The sequence below is a fragment of the Coregonus clupeaformis genome, chromosome 3 (genome assembly GCF_020615455.1).
Source record: "Coregonus clupeaformis isolate EN_2021a chromosome 3, ASM2061545v1, whole genome shotgun sequence".
In the NCBI taxonomy this organism is placed as follows: Eukaryota; Metazoa; Chordata; class Actinopteri; order Salmoniformes; family Salmonidae; genus Coregonus; species Coregonus clupeaformis.
Genome location: NC_059194.1, coordinates 27,078,992 through 27,104,425, shown reverse-complemented (window position 1 = coordinate 27,104,425; position 25,434 = coordinate 27,078,992). Strand labels below are relative to the sequence as shown.

The following is a 25,434-nucleotide window of genomic DNA, read 5'->3' as shown; positions in this document are numbered from 1 at the left end:
GTTGTCTTGTTCCATGTTAACGTTAGATTTGGTTTTAGTCGTTTTAAAGTATATTGAGTTCGTTCCCAAATCTATATATAGTTTGCCACATTAGTCACCAATACGGTTATATGGGCACATACAATAAGCAGCATTATCATCATACATTTTTATCATACCAAAATCCTAAAGGACTTTTACTTTGAAATAAAAACAAACGCTTTTCCTTCCGGAATCATCCATCTACTGTTGCTGTCTCCGTTTAGCTAGCTTGCATGAAATATCTTTCTAGAAACCACGAATAACGACGACGTACTTTCTTGAAGATTGAATTGTCAACATGGGTTACAATAGATTCAGGGTCAACGCTACTCGGAAGATGTCGAAGACGTTAGCCCTGACCGTTCTAGCCTGTTTGTCGTTCTGCATCTGTGTTTGCAGGGCAGAGGATAGTGCCATGGAGAACATGGTAACAGAGAGGAAGGTTGAGGATAACCACAGACAAGACAGTGCCGACCTGCTGATTTTCATCATGCTCCTAACCCTCACGATTTTAACCATATGGTTATTCAAGCACCGTCGTTTCAGGTTTTTGCATGAAACGGGACTGGCCATGATCTATGGTGAGTATGGGTGAGAGGGCCCCCATGTCAGGAGACTGCATGATGTCGTCATTACTCATCGTCATACTTAGCTTCGATGCAACCAAGAGACTACAGCAATAATGTTGGACTCCCGAAAGTGTCTGACTAGTCCAACACAATGTCAAAAGTCTCTTGGTTGCATAGAGGCTACGTCATACTGTTTATGTAGCTACAGGTCACGCACTGTATGTGTATTAACATTTACTGGAAATCTGGTAACATTGTTGTCATTCGTATAGGGATGCTGTAGAGACAACATAAGGCTCAGGCATATATGAGGCCTACAATTACCATATCTCTAAGTAAGATCTCTGTTGTTGGTGTTGGGAAATAATATTCATGCCTTATCAGTTATGCTGCTGTGTGCAGGCACTAAACCCATACCGTTCAGTGTCACATACACAGGAAGGTCCAACTTGCTTCACAGTATTTTACTTTAGTTGCTCTGAACACTTCATGCACTTCATGAAGCACCATAGCGGTCACCTTGCATTGTTCAGTGGAATGTTACCTGGTTATTTATTTACAATGCACATGGTGCTGTTCCGGCATGAAGGGCAGAGAGTACAACTGATAGATGCAATTCGGTATTTGTTAACCCTAGTTCCCTCTTTCTCCCTCCAGGTGTGCTAGTTGGGGTGGTCCTGCGCTATGGTATCCACGTACCCCGTGACATTAGTAACGTCACCCTCAGTTGCCATGTCAATGCCAGCCCGCCTACACTGCTCGTCAACGTCAGCGGCAAGTTCTACGAGTACACGCTGAAGGGCGAGATAAGCGCCTCTGAGATCAGTGATGTACAAGACAACGAGATGCTTCGCAAGGTAGAGTCCCAAACACGTGGTCATTATTAACGTGAAACGTGAAATTATGGCTTGACTGACCATAAGTTGATGTTTCCACATATGTCATGGTTATTGTCTGAACATGGTCTTTCAAATCTAAACTGCTGTTTGGGAGTGTTTGTACAGCTCAGACATATTGGTTGTCTTTCTTTACAGATTTCCTTTCTATCCTTCCCTAGGTATTTTCCACACATAATCACTGTCTAATACACAGACACATATGCACACTGTCTAACTCGGTGCATAACATAGGTAATCAGTCGTGTCCTGAGGTAGCCTACAGAGCACTATTATTCAGCTCAATGCAACTACTACAGTGGGGAAAAAAGTATTTAGTCAGCCACCAATTGTGCAAGTTCTCCCACTTAAAAAGATGAGAGAGGCCTGTAATTTTCATCATAGGTACACGTCAACTATGACAGACAAAATGAGAAAAAAATATCCAGAAAATCACATTGTAGGATTTTTAATGAATTTATTTGCAAATTATGGTGGAAAATAAGTATTTGGTCACCTACAAAAGTTTCTCAATACGTTGTTATATACCCTTTGTTGGCAATGACACAGGTCAAACGTTTTCTGTAAGTCTTCACAAGGTTTTCACACACTGTTGCTGGTATTTTGGCCCATTCCTCCATGCAGATCTCCTCTAGAGCAGTGATGTTTTGGGGCTGTCGCTGGGCAACACAGACTTTCAACTCCCTCCAAAGATTTTCTATGGGGTTGAGATCTGGAGACTGGCTAGGCCACTCCAGGACCTTGAAATGCTTCTTACGAAGCCACTCCTTCGTTGCCCGGGTGGTGTGTTTGGGATCATTGTCATGCTGAAAGACCCAGCCACGTTTCATCTTCAATGCCCTTGCTGATGGAAGGAGGTTTTCACTCAAAATCTCACGATACATGGCCCCATTCATTCTTTCCTTTACACGGATCAGTCGTCCTGGTCCCTTTGCAGAAAAACAGCCCCAAAGCATGATGTTTCCACCCCCATGCTTCACAGTAGGTATGGTGTTCTTTGGATGCAACTCAGCATTCTTTGTCCTCCAAACACGACGAGTTGAGTTTTTACCAAAAAGTTCTATTTTGGTTTCATCTGACCATATGACATTCTCCCAATCCTCTTCTGGATCATCCAAATGCACTCTAGCAAACTTCAGACGGGCCTGGACATGTACTGGCTTAAGCAGGGGGGACACGTTTTGCACTGCAGGATTTGAGTCCCTGGCAGCGTAGTGTGTTACTGATGGTAGGCTTTGTTACTTTGGTCCCAGCTCTCTGCAGGTCATTCACTAGGTCCCCCCGTGTGGTTCTGGGATTTTTGCTCACCGTTCTTGTGATCATTTTGACCCCACGGGGTGAGATCTTGCGTGGAGCCCCACATCGAGGGAGATTATCAGTGGTCTTGTATGTCTTCCATTTCCTAATAATTGCTCCCACAGTTGTTTTCTTCAAACCAAGCTGCTTACCTATTGCAGATTCAGTCTTCCCAGCCTGGTGCAGGTCTACCATTTTGTTTCTGGTGTCCTTTGACAGTTCTTTGGTCTTGGCCATAGTGGAGTTTGGAGTGTGACTGTTTGAGGTTGTGGACAGGTGTCTTTTATACTGATAACAAGTTCAAACAGGTGCCATTAATACAGGTAACGAGTGGAGGACAGAGGAGCCTCTTAAAGAAGAAGTTACAGGTCTGTGAGAGCCAGAAATCTTGCTTGTTTGTAGGTGACCAAATACTTATTTTCCACCATAATTTGCAAATAAATTCATTAAAAATCCTACAATGTGATTTTCTGGATTATTTTTTTCTCAATTTGTCTGTCATAGTTGACGTGTACCTATGATGAAAATTACAGGCCTCTCTCATCTTTTTAAGTGGGAGAACTTGCACAATTGGTGGCTGACTAAATACTTTTTTCCCCCACTGTATATGTTCAATGCAACTACTTTTGTGAATACATTTTTTTATATATGTAGAATAATAGTGAAGACATCAAAACTATGAAATAACACATGGAATCATGTAGTAACCAAAAAAGTGTTAAACAAATCAAAATATATTTGAGATTCTTCAAATAGCCACCCTTTGCCTTGACAGCTTTGCACACTCTTGGCATTCTCTCAACCAACTTCACTTGGAATGCTTTTCCAACAGTCTTGAATGAGTTCCCACATGCTGAGCACTTGTTGGCTGCTTTTCCTTCACTCTACCATCCGACTCATCCCAAACCATCTCAATTGGGTTGAGGTTGGGGGATTGTGGAGGGCAGGTCATCTGATGCAGCACTCCATCACTCTCCTTTTTGGTAAAATAGCCCTTACCCAGCCTGGAGGTGTGTTGGGTCATTGTTCTGTTGAAAAACAAATGATAGTCCCACTAAGCCCAAACCAGATGGGATGGCGTATCGCTGCAGAATGCTGTGGTAGCAATGCTGGTTAAGTGTGCCTTGAATTCTAAATAAATCAATAGACCGTGTCACCAGCAAAGCAACCCCACACATAACACCTCCTCCTCCATGCTTCACGGTGGGAACTACACATGCGGAGATCATCCGTTAACCCACACCGCGTCTCACAAAGACAAGGTGGTTGGAACCAACAATCTCCAATTTGGACTCCAGACCAAAGGACACATTTCCACCGGTCTAATGTCCATTGCTCGTGTTTCTTGGCCCAAGCAGGTCTCTTCTTCTTATTGGTGTCCTTAAGTAGTGGTGTCTTTGCAGCAATTCAACCATGAAGGCCTGATTCACACAGTCCCCTTGTTATGTGAATTATTTAACAAACTATTTTAGTGTCTCTGTGCGTCTCCCAAAAGGTTGTAAGTCTTTTGGGATTTAAGTAATTGCCAGAGTCCCGGTCTGCATAGTCAGAGATATTTATTCATTGAGAATTCTGCCATTACAATTTCAGAGTCCATCTTTTATACTCATACGTCATACAAAAATAAATCCCTTCCCTCTGTAGGCGGGCTGTAGTTTTCCACTCTAAAACTGCTCTACTGACCTTCAGTTCACACACACACACATATACACACATGCATACACACATACATACACACACACACATATCCTACTCCCTGCTTTACTCAGTTATTGCCGTTCTCACAATATTCTGCACCATGTTTTCATAACAGTTTCTCCCCTCCCTAAATTGGGAGGCCTCTTTATCTTAGTTTCTCAGTTGTCTTTGTTGTCTGGCCTAACTCTTACTCACATTGCTAAATAGTGGCTCAATGCCATAGCCTTTACTGGTCCTACACTCACACATTTCTAACACATTATACACAGTTTCAGGGTGTAATAATTAGTCATTAATAATTAATCTATCAATTCCACCCTTTGACTAAATATTACACACATACAAAATATATGTTGTTATAGAAATGAAACACATTAATTGAAGTATATAAGTTGGTTTGCATATAAAAACATTACAGGTTCATCAGGGTTACCCCATGATTAAAAGCATAACGTTACTTTTTAGCAATGGTAACTAGTACATCATACTTAAAATGAGACATTAATACACAAAAGATCATTACAATAACTTTTAAACTAGAGATTTATAGTTCTAGGAAAACATCCAGTCTCAAATTATCTGGATCGTCGTCGTCCTCCACCAAGCCTGGTAGGTCATATCCTTAATTCCTTAGGTCGGAGTCCGGGATTGGGCCGTATCTCACCATCTGTTGGGAAACCACCTTCTCCATCTCCTTTTCTCACCAACCCTCAGACACAGGAAACAAGACAACATCCACAAAGAACAAGTGTATACCCATAGAAGCTATAACTTCACCCAGAATAGTTACAACAATAGTTTTCCATTTACCAAATATGTTATCAAACCAACCGTTTATGGAGCTATTAATACCAGAGTTCTCAGCCAGTTCGTTTGCCAGCGTGGTGAGTCCCTGAACGGACCCGTCCGGTGCTGTATTGTTGGGGATGAAAGTACAGCACATAGATCCAAACAGAACACAAACTCCGCCCCGCTCAGCCAAAAGCATATCTAAAGCTATTCTATTCTGCCATGTCATTAAGCTAGTTGCCGCTGTCTGCTCAGCTAATCCCTTTATTGCATCACGAGTGTGGTTTATAAATCTTTGCTGGTTATAGTACATATAATTTATCCAACCTACGCTTTTATTAATTGTTGACCACCAGAAAATAGTTGATTCAAACCCAGCTGCGATTTGATTCCTAGCTTTGAATTCTTCTGGAACCCCTCGAGGTACTCCTATCCCATCAATATATATCCTTTCATCAAAGGATCCCGGGAGGAGGTCCCACTTTCTACGTGACAACTCACCAGTCTCTGACACGTTTGATTGTTTGCGTATGTAGGTGAGTTCACAATCTGTTATCACCACACAACCATCAGATGTCAGCACGGGCCTGGTTTTGGTTCCTAAAATCCTCTGGCTGCAACAAAGAGGAGAGATTAGTCATGGTCTCTTTAGTTGTGACATTCTCTGTGTGGGAGCAGGAGCTAAGATGCCCAACCCTGTATCCTATCTTACTAGTCATAGAAAAACAATAAGAATCCCCTGAGACTTCAAACGGAGGCAACCTAGGTCGGGGTGACTTTGTTATCGGGGGATATAGATAGTGCAAGTTACTACAAGACTCCTTCACCACAGCCCCGGTCTGACTACCTCCCTCCGAGAGGTTTACTCTATAGGGTGCCCCAGTTGAAGAGGATATCTCACTTGTTCAGGTCTGTAACCTGTTTTAGCGTAATTCAGACTTTCAGACAGTACCTACCCTTATATGGGTCGCACTGCCATTTCTGGTAATTCCCTACTTTCACAATACTACACCTGTCCTTAAACTGTGTATGGAGATTGACATATCCCCCCCGCTTGATATGAGCAACTACATAGTCCCAGGATATACATGGTGACATACATATGGTGATGTCCTTCCCTACAGTCCCTAGTACTTCCCCTTTCCCTACGTCTAGTTGTCTCCTATGCCTTCATAGACTGTGTTAAGGTATTATTTTATCAACTTGTTGTTAGGTTAACTACTACTTCTGGCTGATCAGGAGGGTCTGAGTGTGCTAGGAATATGGCCCCCACAATCAGACAGCTACCTACCGTCAGGAGACCTGTGAATCCCCCACCTCGCCCTGAGAACATGTCAGACGCCAGAGGCCAACCCATTGCTTTACCTTCTATCGAACTCACACAGGGATGATCAGACAGGGTAAGGGAATCTTCGTTAAGGAGCCAACCCCCGAGCCCTAGTGGTGATCGGTTCTTTCTCCTAACTCTGTGTTTGTTCGTCAGGTGTAACTGGGTTTACCTTTTTGCATTGAGTGACATGCACCAAGGTGGATCTTTCGGTGATTCTTACAGCGAAGGCCGTCACCAACAGGACCTGATATAGACCTTCCCAACGGGGCTGCTTCCAGTTTTTCTTCTTTAGGGACTGGATCCACACCCAGTCTCCTGGTTAGATAGAGTGGGTCACCTTCTCCTTTAGTTCACCTGTGGGGCACAAAACCTCTGACATACAGGTGTGGTTAATAAACTACCTTCTCACGTGTTCTGCTAGGGTGCTCTCTAGTTCTATGTCTGCCTGTCTGGTCCTGCCAACTGTGGCATTCTGTAAGGTCTTCCAAACACTTTCTCAAAGGGGGATAACCCATCTTTATCTGGGGTTACTCTAAATTTCTTCCCTTCACTCCGTGATAACTCTATAAAATCAATGTCCAATTGCTGGAAAGGGTACTTAGCCGGAGGATACTCACCCTGAGGTGCCCTTTGTCTGCCCTGGTGATTATTTTGAGCACAGATAACACATCTTGAACAAAAGTTTTTTTTGTTATTATTTTTATTTTTTTTATAATTAGTAATCCCATGTGCAATAAAGTGTTGTCTAATCTGTTCTACCATCCATCCCTCCTTTTGACACATGTCACTGCCCATGTGTCAATATTATCACCTACCTAACAATCACTTAGGTAATATTGGTAAAAAATCATCCAATTGCCATCCCTTATTTTTATTTATTGGTAAAATAAACTATCTTAAAGTCCTCCTCTCATGCCTTTAGAATTTACCAGTGTGGATGATTAATTAACACCAGAAAGTTAAAACAGAGTTCAGAGGCAATTGAAATTCCATCCCATAGTATACCAAACATTACCATTATTCTAAATATTTAATAAATGTTACTTATCCCAAGTGTTCATTAATCCTCATGATATTCATTCTCATAAGAAATCATATATACCCCAAACTCAGCCAAAACCTAAAAACTCCATAAAATTCACTGTGTGCTCCTCTAAGACCTATCACCCTTGACCTGCTGAAAACCCCCAAAATTGAAACAACAAGGCTTTATAAACATCATACTAGGTGTGTTGTTTTTTATTTGAAAACCCCAATTAAAAAACAACAACCAAACAGCCAGGTCATGAGGACTCCTGATTTCTCTCTTCCCCTTCTGCCTACAGTTTCTTAACTGGTGCCCTTTCCTTGCACAGTAACTACACGGTTCCTCACATTCTCTAGCAAAATGTCCGTTTTGTCACAATTGTAACACTTCCACTCACTCCTGTCTCCACTATTACCATTTCCTTCTTGTCTGTCTTTGCTACCGTAACCTCTCTTCTCTCCTAGGTATTGACTAATAGTCTCACTGTCTCTAATTCAACACAAAACCCCATCATCCAATGTACTCCCAGCAGAACTGAAAAAAAAAAAAAAAAAGACTGATTTCCAGGACACTGCACCTTTGTTTCTGGCCTCACTATCTCCCCGAGAATTGGCCCTCCCTCAAGGTCCCTCACAATCTGCTCTTGGTAAACTGCAAACCTTTTATTGCTTCTGGTTTCATAGGGTATTGCTTCTGATACGGCCTATGATTAGATTTGGGTATCACCTGTACTGGAATTACCCCTTTTATTAATCCTACGTATGCTGGACCCCGGGACCACAAATGCTCTGGAACTTCTTTTAAGTCAGACTCCTGTTGTTCTGTCAACAGGTATTCCTCTCCTCAGCATCTGCTATTCTCATCTAAATGTACTATCTGTGGATGTCACAATATTGACCCAATCAGTGATCCTCTTACCCTTGGATACCCACTGGCCCATGTCTTTCCAGTCCTCTGCTGGCTCCTTTGCTAGGGACACATGTGGGCTCCATATTTCCCTGAACAGTCTCTGACTTTGGGGCCCTAGTTCCACCTCCACTACTGCGTGGGTGTTGTCATAGTGAAACCATTTCAAGGCTATAGTCCTTTCTGTGGTTTTAAATAATGCTTCCTCATATATTGCATCTGGACCTGGGTGTTTGTTATACCAGAGAGTACAGTGTAGGTCATCGGGGGACATTTTAGTGGGGCCTGGTACTACATCATCAGCAAGTTCCATCAAGGTTCGGGGAATATCAGTTATTCCCCCCCTTAACAATTCTTGCCTATACCAATAACATGGCTCCCCTTCCCCACAGACCACCATATTGTCTCTGACTATGTGTACTTTCATTCCCCTCTCAGCGGAAATGACAGCCACATTCAATTTAGTCATTACATCATGTCCTAGTAAATTTACCCGACACAGCTTAGATATCAGGATGGGTATGGTTGCCTCTCCTCCTGATTGGTCATGTTTTAGGGTTATTGGGGCTGATAACCTTTCAATAAATTGATGACCAGAGGCAGATCGCACTATGATTTTCTCCCCATCAATCCTGACTCCATCTGGCTTGTCTGTTGCACAGGTTGCTGTCCTGCAGGCTCCCGTATCACAAAGGAATTTCATTTTCTTACCCATTACTGTCAATGTCAAATAAGGTTTCTGTTCCTGTTGAAGTGCTAAGTCAATAGTAGCCAATTCAAACACCTCACAATTTGGATCAAAGGGTTCCTTAGTCTTCCCCCCACTAGAGTCTACTATTTCTCCCTCAAGGACTAGTCACGCCTTATCTTCCTCTTCCTCACGCTCAAAGCTGGGGGATGGACTTCTCTCTCTCTCTCTTTTCTCTCTTTTCTCTCCTGTCTGACTTTCTCTGCCCTTGTCCTGTACTCCTCTACCTCTGGCTCTTCCTCACCTTCATCTTCCCTTCCTCCTCCAGCCCCTTCTTCCTCATAGGGAGGTGGGGCCGGTGGGGGGGCAACATTTTCCGTATTGACTGACTTCATGTCTTAAAGTAATGACGGACTGTCGTTTCTCTTTGCTTATTCGAGCTGTTCTTGCCATAATATGGACTTTGTCTTTTACCAAATAGGGCTATCTTCTGTATACCAACCCTACCTTGTCACAACACAACTGATTGGCTCAAACGCATTAAATTCCACAAATTAACTTTTAAGGCACGCCTGTTTATTGAAATGGATGAGAGAATGCCAAGAGTGTGCAAAGCTGTCATCAAGGCAAAGGGCGGCTATTTTGAAGAATCTCAAATATAAAATATATTTTGATTTGTTGAACAATTTTTTGGGTTATTACATGATTCCATGTGTTATTTCATAGTTTTGATGTCTTCACTATTATTCTACAATGTAGAAAATAGTAAAAATAAAGAAACAACCTAGAATGAGTAGGTGTTCTAAAATGTATATGTCTCTTTTTTTATTATGATTTTTCAGGGGGTGCTGCAGGACCCCTACTTCCCGCGGCTATGTGCCAGTGGTTCCCAACCTTTTTTGGTTACTGTACCACCAATAGATTTTTACGCTGCCCGGATTACCCCCTTATGTGGATTTTACCAGTAGGCCTATGGTCTCATGAGTCTTCTTAATTTGCCCCTGTGGATAGGCCAAGTACCCCCGGGGGTCCTAGTACCCCTTTGTGTGAACCACTTCTATGCCAATGCTGTGTCACCTGATCAGAGAAAAGAAAACTCCATGATACCATTAAACTTTGGTTTTTAACCACCCAACACAGAGGATGCTTGATCAGAACTAAGCCCAACTGTAGGACATTTAGATTTAACAAAAATAACAACTAGTGCTATTTTCATCCAACACAATGATTGAAATTGAAATGGGATTTTGGACCCTAGTTAGTTATTGTTACAGGTAGTTATAATTAGGTTATAACTAAAAAATAGCACATTTTATTATAGTCAGTGGGACACTGTACAGTGATGTAAAACAACCCCTCTGAGTTTTTCCTCTTTTCTCACAGGTGACCTTTGACCCCGAGGTGTTCTTCAACATCCTCCTGCCCCCCATCATCTTCCATGCCGGCTACAGTCTGAAGAGGGTAAGGCATGTAGTTAGTTGTTTGAAAGTTTAAACAGTAGTTATATCACAGTGTTGATTTGTTCTTGGGTAATATTTAGGCCTAATCCTTAACATAACTCTATCTCCCAGAGGCACTTCTTCAGGAACATGGGGTCCATCCTGGCCTACGCCTTTCTGGGAACAGTCATATCATGTTTCATCATTGGGTGAGTTTATAGCAGGTGGACTTTTATTGTCATGACTCTTGCCCTAGAGGCTGAACTGAGCAATTTCCGCTAGATGGGCCAGCTGCAAAGTCAAAATTCATGAAAACAAAAAATAGCTTTTTGATCTTAATTTAAGGTTAGGCATTAGGGTTAGCAGTATGGTTAAAGTTGGAGCTAAGGTTAGGGTTAGGTTTAAAATCCGATTTTATGACTTTGTGGCTGTGCCAGCTAGTGACAAATCTGCAGAGCTGCCTCCAGGGCAAGATTCATGACAACAAATGCCAACCTGCAAGTTTATACCCAGATATACTGTATTATGTATGCTTTACATCTTTGTGTGTTCATACACCTTTAGTCCTTTGTGTGACCGGTCAGAGAAATGCTGAACTGAAGTAATGTGATCTGTACCTCTGTGCAGGTTGCTGATGTACGGCTGTGTCACGCTGATGAAGCAGGTGGGACAGCTTGACGGGGACTTCTTCTTCACTGACTGTCTGTTGTTTGGAGCCATTGTCTCTGCTACTGACCCCGGTACAGACTCTGTTCATATCAGTCACCTCTTTAGTACACTCATAGTAATGGACCACGCGGTAATGGTTCAACTGCTTGCTTCAGTAGGAATATGCTTAGTCATATTTCTGTTCAAAGGGGGTTTTCCTGATTCACAAGCTGCAAAAACATGCACTTCCACTAGGTATTTGGAGTACTGTGAGTTGTCTTGCAGTTGAGAAATATAGCATATGCTGACGTTGTACAAAATGTAGTGACTGCACACAGCACCAACAATTTCTAACCTATAGGGCTCTATTTGCTGGTTCATTCTAGTAGAATGTTAAGAGGACAACTTTATGTTGACGTGGTAACATTCTCGAATGCGGTCTTGCTGGTCCATCTGCATGTCATTCTGAAAACAGTGTAAAGGCACACAAAATAAATTCTGTAGGCAAGTCGAAGTCGGTAGCCGAAGTCTACGCACCTTTGTCTGTGATTGGTCAACAGTAGTGATTCTTCAATAAAGTCTTTGTTGTCATTCAACGAGAGACGACTTGTTTTCAGGCACATTTTTTCATTGAGAAATACTGCACCAAACATCTTAAATGTAAAAATGCGCGACTAAGATCTCCTGAGCAAAAACGTAAAATGAATGACAGATTCCTTGAGTTATCTTAGGCTACGGCGTCTCAAAATGGACAAATAGTACTATTGCTGCTTTTTTCAAGTTTTTCAGGTGGTCTTTTAAGGGAGTATGCAGCCGAACTGAAGCATGTGGAAGCCTTTTCTTTACTGTGTCTCATGTCCTGCAGTGACGGTGCTGGCCATCTTCAACGAGCTGCAGGTGGACGTGGATCTGTACGCTCTGCTGTTTGGAGAGAGCGTTCTCAACGACGCCGTGGCCGTGGTGCTGTCCTCGTGAGTCCTCCGTCTTAACCTGACACCTATCTACCGTCTGTCTGTCTGTACACACTCACATTGTGAAGTTTGGTCTTTTTTTGTCTTTGTGATCCATTGTTGTGAAGCTTTGGCTGACAAACCTCATCTTCAAACAGCTGTGCTTTGGAACTGTTTTAGATATTTTGGGCTGGATAAGAGGGAGGTTTGTCCTAGTCACACACACACAAGCACATGGACATGCACACACACCCCACACACCCTCAACCAAATGTTATTTGGTATTGATTGTCCTGTTTGTGACCTGGTTGTACTAAACCAATAACTATTATTAATGCTGTGGAATGTGTGAGACTGACCCTTTGGTAACCCTAACCAGTACCTTCCCTCTGCCGGGAACTCTGATTATTTTCAGAATTCTAATGTATTATGGTCGGCTCAGCGCGGGGGTGCAGCACGCCCCTGGAGCCAATCAATCAGCCAATCAGTGGGTAGAGGGCGTGGCGGCGACACGAGACACTCCCCTGAACGGGTGTGCTAGCTCAGAGTGCTTTTGCAGTGGCTTCTTTTTTGCATCGTCAGAACATGCACGGCAAATGACCAGCCATTACACCCCAGGTAGCAGATATGCAGCACAAGTACAACCCTTAAACGGAGAGTTCACTCCAACATCAAAAGTGTGTCAGATGTTTGCATAACCTACAAGTTAGAGTACTGAGTCCATATTTCATGGCATCTGTTTTGTAGATCTTGAGGTATGCATTAGGTCAACTCTTGAGGCCTCAATTCAAAATGTAAGCCAGTTCTTGTGGTGTAGAATCCTGGTGATTTGCTGTTTGGGAGACAGGAGTTTATTAGATCCCCAATTTGCATGGTCCTGCTGCTCGACTCTAACCCTATACCCCTCCTCTCTATGTCTTCTCGGTCAAACTGCTCTCTCACTCACTGCTTTTCTCTCAGCCATGTACTAATGCCCTTATAGTGATGTAATGCATAGAGAATTGTTCAATTTAAAGAAATAGTAAGAACAGTAACAACCCTCTTATTTGATAATTTTTACATGGATTTATTTTGCTTTCGCATGAGCCAGAATTGTATAAAGAATTTGGATTGATTGGAATTTGGATTTAACCATGTTATCTAGAATCATTAATTCCAAGCTTCAGCTAATCTTTCACAAGTGGTTCCCCATATTTCTGAGTTAAAACAGCTAGGCCTAATAGTCCCCCCAGTCTGCCTTGAATGGAAAGCTGTTGAAGTATTTCTGCCACAGTCATTACTGAGAGATACAGTGAGGGAAAAAAGTATTTGATCCCCTGCTGATTTTGTACGTTTGCCCACTGACAAAGAAATGATCAGTCTATTATTTTAATGGTAGGTTTATTTGAACAGTGAGAGACAGAATAACAACAAAAAAATCCAGAAAAACGCATGTCAACAATGTAAAAAAATTGATTTGCATTTTAATGAGGGAATTAAGTATTTGACCCCCTCTCAATCAGAAAGATTTCTGGCTCCCAGGTGTCTTTTATACAGGTAACGAGCTGAGATTAGGAGCACACTCTTAAAGGGAGTGCTAATCTCAGCTTGTTACCTGTATAAAAGATACCTGTCCACAGAAGCAATCAATCAATCAGATTCCAAACTCTCCACCATGGCCAAGACCAAAGAGCTCTCCAAGGATGTCAGGGACAAGATTGTAGACCTACACAAGGCTGGAATGGGCTACAAGACCATCGCCAAGCAGTGTGGTAAGAAGGTGACAACAGTTGGTGCAATTATTTGCAAATGGAAGAAACACAAAAGAACTGTCAATCTCCCTCGGCCTGGGGCTCCATGCAAGATCTCACCTTGTGGAGTTGCAATGATCGTGAGGAATCAGCCCAGAACTACACGTGAGGATCTTGTCAATGATCTCAAGGCAGCTGGGACCATAGTCACCAAGAAAACAATTGGTAGCACACTACGCCGTGAAGGACTGAAATCCTGCAGTGCCCGCAAGGTCCCCCTGCTCAAGAAAGCACATATACAGGCCCGTCTGAAGTTTGCCAATGAACATCTGAATGATTCAGAGGAGAACTGGGTGAAAGTGTTGTGGTCAGATGAGACCAAAATCAAGGTCTTTGGCATCAACTCAACTCGCCGTGTTTGGAAGAGGAGAAATGCTGCCTATGACCCCAAGAACACCATCCCCACCGTCAAACATGGAGGTGGAAACATTATGCTTTGGGGGTGTTTTTCTGCTAAGGGGACAGGACAACTTCACCGCATCAAAGGGACGATGGACAGGGCCATCTACCATCAAATCTTGGGTGAGAACCTCCTTCCCTCAGCCAGGGCATTGAAAATGGGTCGTGTATGGGTATTCCAGCATGACAATGACCCAAAACACACGGCCAAGGCAACAAAGGAGTGGCTCAAGAAAAAGCACATTAAGTTCCTGGAGTGGCCTAGCCAGTCTCCAGACCTTAATCCCATAGAAAATCTGTGGAGGGAGCTGAAGGTTCGAGTTGCCAAACGTCACCCTCGAAACCTTAATTACATGGAGAAGATCTGCAAAGAGGAGTGGGACAAAATCCCTCCTGAGATGTGTTCAAACCTGGTGGCCAACTACAAGAAACATCTGACCTCTGTTATTGCCAACAAGGGTTTTGCCACCAAGTACTAAGTCATGTTTTGCAGAGGGGTCAAATACTTATTTCCCTCATTAAAATGCTAATCAATTTATAAAATTTTTGACATGCGTTTTTTTCTAGATTTTTGTTATTCTGTCTCTCACTGTTCAAATAAACCAACCATTTAAAATTATAGACTGATCATGTCTTTGTCAATGGGCAAACGTACAAAATCAGCAGGGGATCAAATACTTTTTTCCCTCACTGTACCTGAAGACTGGGGAGATAGAACTCCCATAGAACCCTCCAGTGTAGAACATTGCTACTAAGAGAATGGTATCACTTCACATACAGTACCGTACTTACTAACAGATGTCTATACACAAATATGTGCACCAGTGCAGGCTGGTGGAAGGAGCTATAGGAGGACGGGCTCATTGTAATGGCTGGAATGGAATAAATGGAACGGTATCAAACATATGGAAACCATATTCCGTTTCAAGCATTCCATTCCAGCCATTACAATGAGCCTGTCCTCCTATAGCTCCTCCCACCAGCCACCACTGATGTGCACATACTGTAGGATAATTTCTTAATGGTTTCCATATGAAACTACGATAGTCATTGTAGATATTGACACAGCGAGCCACAATATATTTGCCAAGAGAGTCATCTGCACTTCAAACAGACCGGGCATGTAAATGTTAGTACTATACAGTGGTCTTGGGTCATTAGGATCATCAGAGTCATCGGATAAAGGCCTCCCCTGGTCTGTAGGAATATACCTGGTACACCATACCTTAGTTCTGATATCAATTGGGACTTTTCACGACGTTCAACCTTCTCAGGATGGAAGAACATTGTAAACCAGCTCTCTAGGTCTAACTGTACTAATGATCTATGGTTCACATTCATTTCTCGGCCCCAGAAATGATACAGTACATACCGGTATTTCATTTCCATTTCCACCCTCGTAACACTTCATCCATCCACATAGACCGCTTGAGCTACTCTATTATTTTGCACCTTTTCTGGGATTGACAGTGTGTGACTGTGTGTGTGTGTGTGTGTGTACCAGGTCCATCGTGTCGTACCAGCCGGAGGGGGACAACAGTCACACCTTTGAGGTGATGGCCATGTTGAAGTCCTTCGGGGTGTTCCTGGGGGTCTTCAGTGGATCCTTCGCCCTAGGAGTGGCCACCGGGGTCATGACAGCACTCATATCCTTTACTCAATGATGCACTTCCTTTGTGTGATTTGCGTGTCTAGATATTTATATTACAACAACAGCAAGGTTACAAACAGATGGAAATGCTTTTGTTCTTGTATTAGAATGTATGAAGTAGATTCTTAGCCTATCGGTTAAGAGCGTTGGGCCAGTAACAAAGGTCGCTAGTTTGAATCCCAGAGCCGACTAGGGGAAATATCTATCGATGTGCCCTTGAGCAAGGCACTAATTGCTTTTGTAAGTCACTCTGGATAAGAGTGTCTGCTAAATGACTAAAATGTCAAAATGCTTTTGTTATTGTAACTTGCTAGTTGCTATATGTTGACCTCAATGCTTTAGCGTCTAAGCTGTTCTGTCAGTGTTGGTGAGTTGTGTAGTGTGGTAGTTTCATGATGTATTTTCTCCTTGACTGTTCTCCTCACGTCACTAAGTTCACTAAGCTGAGGGACTTCCAGCTACTGGAGACGGCTCTCTTCTTCCTCATGTCCTGGAGCACCTTCTTAATGGCTGAGGCCTGTGGCTTCACAGGTAACCCTCATCTTACTGCACCGCTACATATAGGTCATGGTCCCACCCCCACAGGGTATTTTTCATGACCCAGCTTATTATGGTTAATCATGATGTGGGTGTGTCTGGTGTTTGCAGGTGTGGTGGCAGTGCTGTTCTGTGGAATCACTCAGGCTCACTACACCTTCAACAACCTGTCCCCTGAATCCCAGGACAGGACCAAACAGGTGAGGACAACGTTTACCACTGCATTTATTTACTGCAAGCTACTCTGGACAGCAATGTCATCTGCTAAATATTGACATTCCATCATGGTCCCTGAAAGGTTGTTTTTGTGTTGTCCTGTAGTTGTTTGAGCTGCTGAACTTCCTGGCGGAGAATTTCATCTTCTCCTACATGGGTCTGGCCCTGTTCACCTTCCAGAACCACATCTTCAACCCCACCTTCATCGTGGGTGCTTTTGTATCCTCAGTCTTAATACAATGAGGTGATGACAACCCTAGTCTAAGAGTAGAGTAGTGTAAAGGGGTTAAACTGTAAGACTGGGTGGGAATGGCATAAGTAATGACAAACTGGGCATTGTTTAACTGTTATTTAACCACTGCAGTCATAACAGCTTAGAGTAAGTAGCATTAAGGAAGTAACATTACCGGGCATCTATGTACAGAATGTTGTTTGTAATGCTGGGAAGGCACTAGACTGAAATGTTTTTTCAGGAGACTGCTAGGTTTCTTTACCCTCTATGGACCTCTCCTTGACAACAATCCCTCCCAGCTGGCAGTGTTCCTGGGCAGAGCAGCCAACATCTACCCCCTGTCCTTCCTGCTCAACCTTGGACGCAGGAACAAGATCAGCTCCAACTTCCAACACATGATGATGTTTGCAGGTACTGCATTTACACAGGCAGCCCAATTCTGATCTTTTGCCCAATTATTGGCAAAAGAGCTGTTCTAATTCATCAAAAGACCAATTAGTGAAAAGAAAAGATTGGAATTGGGCTGCCTGTGTAAACACAGCCTATGTGGACAGGCGGAGATCTGGCGCCACCATTTTTCCTTTTCCTTTTTTAATCACTAGATTAAATAACCTTGTATATACTTGAAGAGAAAAGGTGATGATAATATATCACTTTCTATCCAATTTCTGGGTTTCAAATGATGAAATATCAGCCACAATTAATTAATTTATTATTAGTTTAAAACATTTTTGGGGAAATTTTAAAAAAGTGCAGAGGCTGGGATATCCTCCCACTTTTTGGCCAAGAGTTTTAAAATGTTGATTTATGAGTCTGATTTCTTGTGTCCAGTGATTTAGGAGTCACTGTTCTGACATTACATCCTTAGTCTTCTGAAACTCTGTTGGTAGAGCAAGACGCTATATTGATTATATATATCATTATTAAATATTATAGATATAGAAACACAAGTCATACCAGAACTTGTTGTTGAATTGACCACTATGTAACTGTACTAACTGATTGTCATGTGATGACTTTTATTGGAAATGTTTACAGAGTTCCCACACCAGCGACATTATCTAACAAAAAGCTATTTTAAGTGATATGACTTGTTGAGACACACACACACACTGCTTGTCGCTTGCGCACACACTTACAGCATATAATAAACTGGGTGGGTCGAGCCCTGAATGCTGATTGGCTGACAGCCGTGGTATATCAGACCGTATACCAATGGTATGACAAAACATTTATTTTTACTGCTCTAATTACGTTGGTAACCAGTTTATAATAGCAATAAGGCACCTCTGGGGTTTGTGGTATATGGCCAATATACCACGGCTAAGGGCTGTATCCAGGCACTGCGATGCGTCGTGCATAAGAACAGCCCTTAGCTGTGGTATATTGGCCATATACCACAACCCCTTGTGCCTTATTGCTTAAATAACCCCTCCTTGTCCTCCCTAGGGTTGCGTGGGGCGATGACTTTTGCCCTCTCCATCCGGGACACGGCTACGTACGCCCGTCAGATGATGTTCACAACCACCCTCCTCATCGTCTTCTTCACTGTATGGGTCTGTGGAGGCGGCACCACCCAGATGCTTTCCTGCCAGCACATACGGTAGGTCCACCGTGGGGGTCGAAAGTCAAAGTTTGGGATTGTTGGTGTATGCCCCCCCCCAAAAAAATTGCCTTAAAACTGAACCTTTTGTTGTTCTGATGTCTATTCTAATTTAGGATACACACAGCACATAAAGTTGGCTGTCCAGTTTCAATATGATGGTCTGTGACCACTGTGATCTGGTAGACTAATGTATGTGTTTCTGCATTTCTAACAGTGTGGGTGTAGATTCGGACGCAGATAACTCAGTGAGTATTAAGCCTATGAAAATTGAGTTATTTGACTTGAATGCTGTAATCATCTGATTTAATGTAGTGCTGGTGTTTTGAGTGGATCTCTGTATCTGTATTTTCTGTGACTCTGTCTCCTCAGGTGAGCATTACAGAGGGATCAGAGCGGAGGAGCACCAAACACGAGAGTGCCTGGCTCTTTAGGATCTGGTACAACTTTGACCACAAGTATCCTTTGGTGTCACTCCCATCAGCACACAGCAGATGGCGCTCCAGTGACAGATTCATTTCACAGAGAAAGCTTTTATGTTCTCTATCCAGTATATTAACGCATAAAGTAGAAAACCATGATTTGTCCTGCATAACCAAAATGATCATGTATACAGTGCATTCGGAAAGTATTCAGACCCCTTGACTTTTCCCACTTTTTGTTATGTTACAGCCTTATTCTAAAATTGATTAAATTATTTTTCCCCTCATCAATCTACACACAATACCCCATAATGACAAAGCGAAAACAGGTTTTTAGACATTTTAGCAAATGTATTAAAAATAAAGAACAGATACCTTATTTACATAAGTATTCAGACCCTTTGCTATGACACTCAAAATTGAGTTCGGGTGCATCCTGTTTCCACTAATCATCCTTGAGCTGTTTCTACAACTTGATTGGAGTCCACCTGTGGTAAATTCAATTGATTGGACATGATTGGAAAGGCACACACCTGTCTATATAAGGTCCCACAGTTGACAGTGCATGTCAGAACAAAAACCAAGCCATGAGGTCGAAGGAATTGTCCATAGAGCTCCGAGACAGGATTGTGTCGAGGCACAGATCTGGGGAAGGGTACCAAAACATTTCTGCAGCATTGAAGGTCCCCAAAAACACAGTGGCCTCCATCATTCTTAAATGGAAGAATTTTAGAACCACCAAGACTCTTCCTAGAGCTGGCCGCCCGGCCAAACTGAGCAATCGGCAGAGTTTCTCTGTGGAGATGGGAGAACCTTCCAGAAGGACAACCATCTCTGCAGCACTCCACCAATCAGGCCTTTATGGTAGAGTGGCCAGATGGAAGCCACTCCTCAGTAAAAGGCACATGACAGCCCGCTTGGAGTTTGCCAAAAAGCACCTAAAGGACTCTCAGACCATGATAACCAAGATTCTCTGTTCTGATGAAACCAAGATTGAACTCTTTGGCCTGAATGCCAAGCGTTACATCTGGAGGAAATCTGGCACCATCCTTACGTTGAAGCATGGTGGTGGCAGCATCATGCTGTGGGGATGTTTTTCAGCGGCAGGAACTGGGAGACTAGAACGGAGCAAAGTACAGAGAGATCCTTGATGAAAACCTGCTCCAGAGCGCTCAGGACCTCAGACTGGGGCAAAGATTCACCTTCAAACAGGACAACGACCCTAAGCACACAGCCAAGACAACGCAGGAGTGGCTTCGGGACAAGTTTCTGAATGTCCTTGAGTGGCCCAGCCAGAGCCCGGACTTGAACCCGATTGAACATCTCTGGAGAGACCTGAAAATAGCTGTGCAGCGACGCTCCCCATCCAACTTGACAGAACTTGAGAGGATCTGCAGAGAAGAATGGGAGAAACTCCCCAAATACAGGTGTGCCAAGCTTGTAGCATCATACCCAAGAAGACTTGAGGCTGTAATCGCTGTCAAAGGTGCTTCAACAAAGTACTGAGTAAAGGGTCTGAATACTTATGTAAATTTGATATTTCCGTTTTCTATTTTTAATACATTTACAAAAAATTCTAAAAACCTGTTTTTGCTATGTCATTATGGGGTATTGTGTGTAGATTGATGAGGGGAAAAAACTGTTTAATCAATTTTAGAATAAGGCTGTAACGTAACAAAATGTGGGAAAAGTCAAGGGGTCTGAATACTTTCCGAATGCACTGTATGTATGTACAATTGCTGCAATAACATACTAGCCTACAGCATTGGAGGCTGATGTATTGAGGAAGAGGAGGATGGTTGACCTATAGTAAATCTCCATTATGTATTTGAGCAGTTTGTTTTGATTATCTGTGACACAGTTGAGGCCTTGACTCAAACCCCTCTCCAGCTACCTGAAGCCCATCCTGACACATAGTGGCCCCCCACTCACCGTCACCATGCCTGCCTGCTGTGGACCACTGGCCAGATGTCTCACCAGCCCACAGGCCTATGAGGTCAGTCCCCACAAACCATGTGTCCCTATTAACCACATGACCCTGTTAGGGTGATTATGGTAATAGTGATGACATGTAGTGAGGTACTGTTTTCTTCTTAGTCTTAATGAGTATCACAATGGATCATGGATCAATTAATGGACTCAAATGAAGAGTTGCTGATTTCATAAAAGCTAAAGCATTAGTTCAGTTATAACAGGAGTATTTGATCAGTTAGAACTAGTGAAGACCTATTCCTAAATGTTCCTTTCTCTCCTTCTCTTTCCTGCCACCAGAACGAGTGCCAGCTGAAGGACGACGACTCGGACCTCATCCTGACGGACGGGGATATCAGCCTAACCTACGGTGACATCACGGTGAGCACGGACGCCAGCGGCGCCCACACCAGCGCCGGGCCCGCGGGCACCACCTCCGCCGTCATCTCCGCTGACGACCTGGACCGCGAGCTAACGTACGGTGACCACGAGCTGGTGATGAGGGGCACCCGCCTGGTCCTGCCCATGGACGACTCCGAGCCCCCGCTCGCGGACCCCCGACACCGTATTCGGATGTGAGGGGAAAGAGAGGCCAGCTAGCCAGATGACCAATTCACTCTACGTCCTGCTCACTTTAATCTGCAGGAATGAGATCAACTAAGATCAGCAAGAGACTGGTCTCTCTCTGTCTGTTTGTCTCTCTGATTGTGTCTGTTTGTCTTCCTCTCTCTTTCTCTCTCTTTCCTTTTCTCTCATACCACTTTGAGTTTCTCAAGTGGCTAGTCCATGTCTCTACCTCATTCTTGTTTGCTAATTTCTACTCCTGTCGCCATCACTGTAATATGAAGTATTTATTCATGTTTTCTTTTGATTTGGTTAAACCGATTAGCTTTTCTCAGTTTGTCTTCTAATAGGACCACACTGAAATCACGTGGCAATCTTGTCACAGTAGCGTTGTAGAGGACTCTATACGAGTCTATGCGCATGCATTAGTCTATATGTGGAGGTCACAGTACAACAGCTAGTTTGTCTCTGTATCACAAGGTGTATAATAACGGTGACATGCTAACTGTGCATGCTAAATTGTGCATCCTTTTTCTATGCGTGGGGAGTGAGAAGTTCGAGGGGCTGACTGAAATTGTAGCCTTGTTTTTGGGTCTGATCCTGAATGTTACTGCCTTCTCTGTGTGATCCAAGGCATGCTGACCTGATTTTAATGGCGCTGCGTCGTATTTTGTTGCTATGCGTATACGGTTACAATCAAGTGCCTCAGTGACCACTAGTTTATTTTCCCTTTTAGAAGTAATACAATCCTCCATCCACAGGGTGGCGACCTTCTCTATGGGTGACAGGCTGTCCGCGTTTGAGCCGTTGGGCTGTAGATTGTTACAATGTTATAGCCTGGTTGAACGACAATGGTAAGGACAGAGCTCAGTCTGGTTTAACCAGGCTAACGATGTAATTCTGCTCGCTCTGTGTAACCTGGCGCACGTCTTGGATCTCCCACAACGACCTTAGACTGTGACTTTGCGAGGGTTTGACACCTTATTTTAGAAGCTGATGTCACTCACCACAGATGCAGAAAGAAGGGCTGCCGTTTTGAATACCAGATCCAATCTCCCGTACGGTGAAAGCTAGTGCCATTTCTCCTGCATTGACATTTTATGAAAAGAGTGCAGACAGCCTCAAAATACTTTGTATGTATTTTGCAACATACTTTAAGTACTTTAGCTACATAACTCGTTGTCACTGTAATTATACTAGACTGTATGTGTAACATGGTGAATATTTGATATTAGGGACTGCAATGTTACTATTATCAAACCTACTGTGGACTTTATCTGTGCTAAGCCCTTGCTTCCTACTGGCTAAGATCTATCTGGTTATTCACTGCATTGAAGTAGTATACAGGGAACATTCTACAGTAGCTCTTGATCAAAGATCAAATTTGCTTTGTTTTTGGCAAATTTATCTGGAATTAACATTTGTGGATCAACAATGTTGCTTCATTTCTTATCCAATTATTTTCCAATTGAATTTGCTTCATTTGGGATTATTTATGGAAATGGCCTGATGACTGTCCATGTCAAAAAATTGATGAGCTGCTGCTACCGCAGTTCAACTGTTAACTGCCCTGAGTTACTGATCTATTGACTACATTGTTCCTGATACTGTATGATGTTGTGATATGAGGGATTTCTACATACTATCCGAAACAATATGAATAGGCAAATTGGGATAACATTTCAGATGAAATGATTCAGAATAGATATTTAGAGAAGCTGGTAGGGATCACTTGAAGAAAACAGTGGTTGTACAAAAGGAATGTGTGCTAATCTTTATTTGTGTAAAATAATGATACAATAGGTTTGTATTAGACATGCAGTAGTCTAATGTATCCTATATGCCTCGCTCTTCATTGTATGGGAGTTGGGCTGATTTTATAGCTGATGCCTGGCCTCTGAGTGAATAGCTCCTCTAACCTTCTTGGCTACATGGGCTCTGGCCTGTGACAGGTCTGGGATCAGAGTGAGTAGCTCCTCTGAGCTGTTTGGCTACATGGGCTCTGCCCTTGTGACAGGTCTGGGATCAACGGTGGCTGTTAATGTGGTGCAGCAGGAAGTGTTGACAGGTTCACGGCCTGACAACGCACTGTTGATGTGGATGGAATCGGCCGCTGTGCCAGACAGCACTACAGAGGGAGGGAGTAGGAGAGAGTGAATGAGACAGGGTAGGGGCAGAGGAAAGGGAGGTAGAGAGATACTGTACATCTTTCCTGTAGTCAAAGCAATTACCTTTTGCACCTGGGGTGGAGGAGAGTCAAAGGGAGGGGAAGGTTAAAATAAAGAGAGAGGGAAGAGGGCAGTTTACTAGACATGCCTTGGGTCTTCCACTCAGTGTTACCTCCTGCTGTGCAGGAACCTCTGATGGCACATGTCTTCTCTTCGTTTTTATCAGGCATGCCTCTTGACACCACAATGTGCAGTAAATGATTTTCCCCGCCATTTTCTGTTTTTTTTCCCCTCCATTTTCTGTTTTTTTCCCCTCCATTTTGTTTATTCTTGATGGAGATGGGAAATAAGGCGAAAGCATTAAAGATGTTGCAGCATTTGCACTTGTTTTTTGAGAATTGTTTGTTTCATTTTCATCTTGCTTTGATTGTCTTGCATGTGACATTTGTCATACTTTTGAGCTGCTTTTTAACTGGCTTTGAATTATGTGTTGGGTTTATAATGAAATGAAAAGGAATTCACATGAATCCAGTGAAATATGATCAATTTATGTACAGGTTATTATGATCAATGTTACCAAGAGAAACAAGATTGGCCTCATTCCTTTCCCATGCCATTGACTGACTGTCTTCACAACAACAAAAAAGTCTAAATCAGGAGTGTGTACCAGTCTATCACTGACAGATCAAATAATGTCGTTGGTCAAAAAAGCCCCTTGTAGGTCTACTTATATTTGCCTGTACTGTTCTTACAGTATGTGTTCTATTTTTGATTTGAACTATGAATGTTAACTTGTAATTAACATGTTGACACTAGTCTGAAGTAGCTGACCAAAGGGGCTTGTTGTACTCTGTGTTTTCAGACTGGCCAATCTGTGTTTATACTGCTACTTCGCTGTGTGTGTGTGTGTGTGTGTGTGTGTGTGTGTGTGTGTGCGCCCGTGCACATGCGTGTGTGCATGTTGTCTACACCTGTGTGTGTGTGTCTGCTGTAATGCGTGTGTGTGTCACACTGTTCTCTCTCAGTGTTGTCGGTACTGACTGTTTACATCTCTGTAAATATCCTCACCTGTTCAAGTTGCGTGCAATGTTCAAGAAACAGAAGCCTGTGCTTTGGATTAAACCCTCCTCTGTAATCGTATCCTTATTGACTTGCTGATTTCACATGATGATATAGACACGATCTAGTTGGCCTCTGAGAATTTGTTAGCTAATAGCCAACCATATCCAGGAAGTCTCTGATGCAGACTACTCTTAAAAACATCTCAGTCATTTATCCAACAGGCTTGGCCTTCATCCCCTTAGTACTGAACAGCCTGAGACTCAAACCTACCTCTCCTCTCCAGATCCTCTCTTCAGAGACTGGTCCATCCTTCACCTGGACTGACACAGGCTGAGGTGGGGTAAGGTTTCCTCCCTGGGCAGATGTAGGTATAGAGAGGTGTTCAATACTACCTTCTCTGGCTATAGGTTCAGGAGTTGTCCCTGGCGAAGAATAACTAGGACCCAGAATTTTTCCTGCCTAGGTCACATTGTCAGGAAACAACTCCTAACCATTTGACTAGGGATGGACATTTCCCATTCACCTTTCCAGGCAGGAGATGTGTTTCGGATGGAAGGCAGCT

The 25,434-nt window shown here is 43.1% G+C and overlaps 1 protein-coding gene across 1 annotated transcript; it reads left to right on the top strand.

Annotated features, from left to right (window-relative positions):
* Positions 1-205: 205 nt before the first annotated feature.
* Positions 206-24,950, top strand: LOC121543267 (sodium/hydrogen exchanger 6). The gene is made up of 16 exons (XM_041853026.2): positions 206-602; positions 1,248-1,447; positions 10,604-10,681; positions 10,792-10,868; positions 11,287-11,399; positions 12,173-12,278; positions 15,951-16,092; positions 16,523-16,628; positions 16,746-16,834; positions 16,956-17,069; positions 17,382-17,493; positions 18,532-18,685; positions 18,903-18,933; positions 19,058-19,143; positions 20,998-21,103; positions 21,379-24,950. The coding sequence occupies exons 1-16, from the start codon at positions 320-322 to the stop codon at positions 21,655-21,657; spliced, it is 2,076 nt and encodes a 691-aa protein (XP_041708960.1). The 5' UTR covers positions 206-319; the 3' UTR covers positions 21,658-24,950.
* The last annotated feature ends 484 nt before the right edge of the window (positions 24,951-25,434 follow it).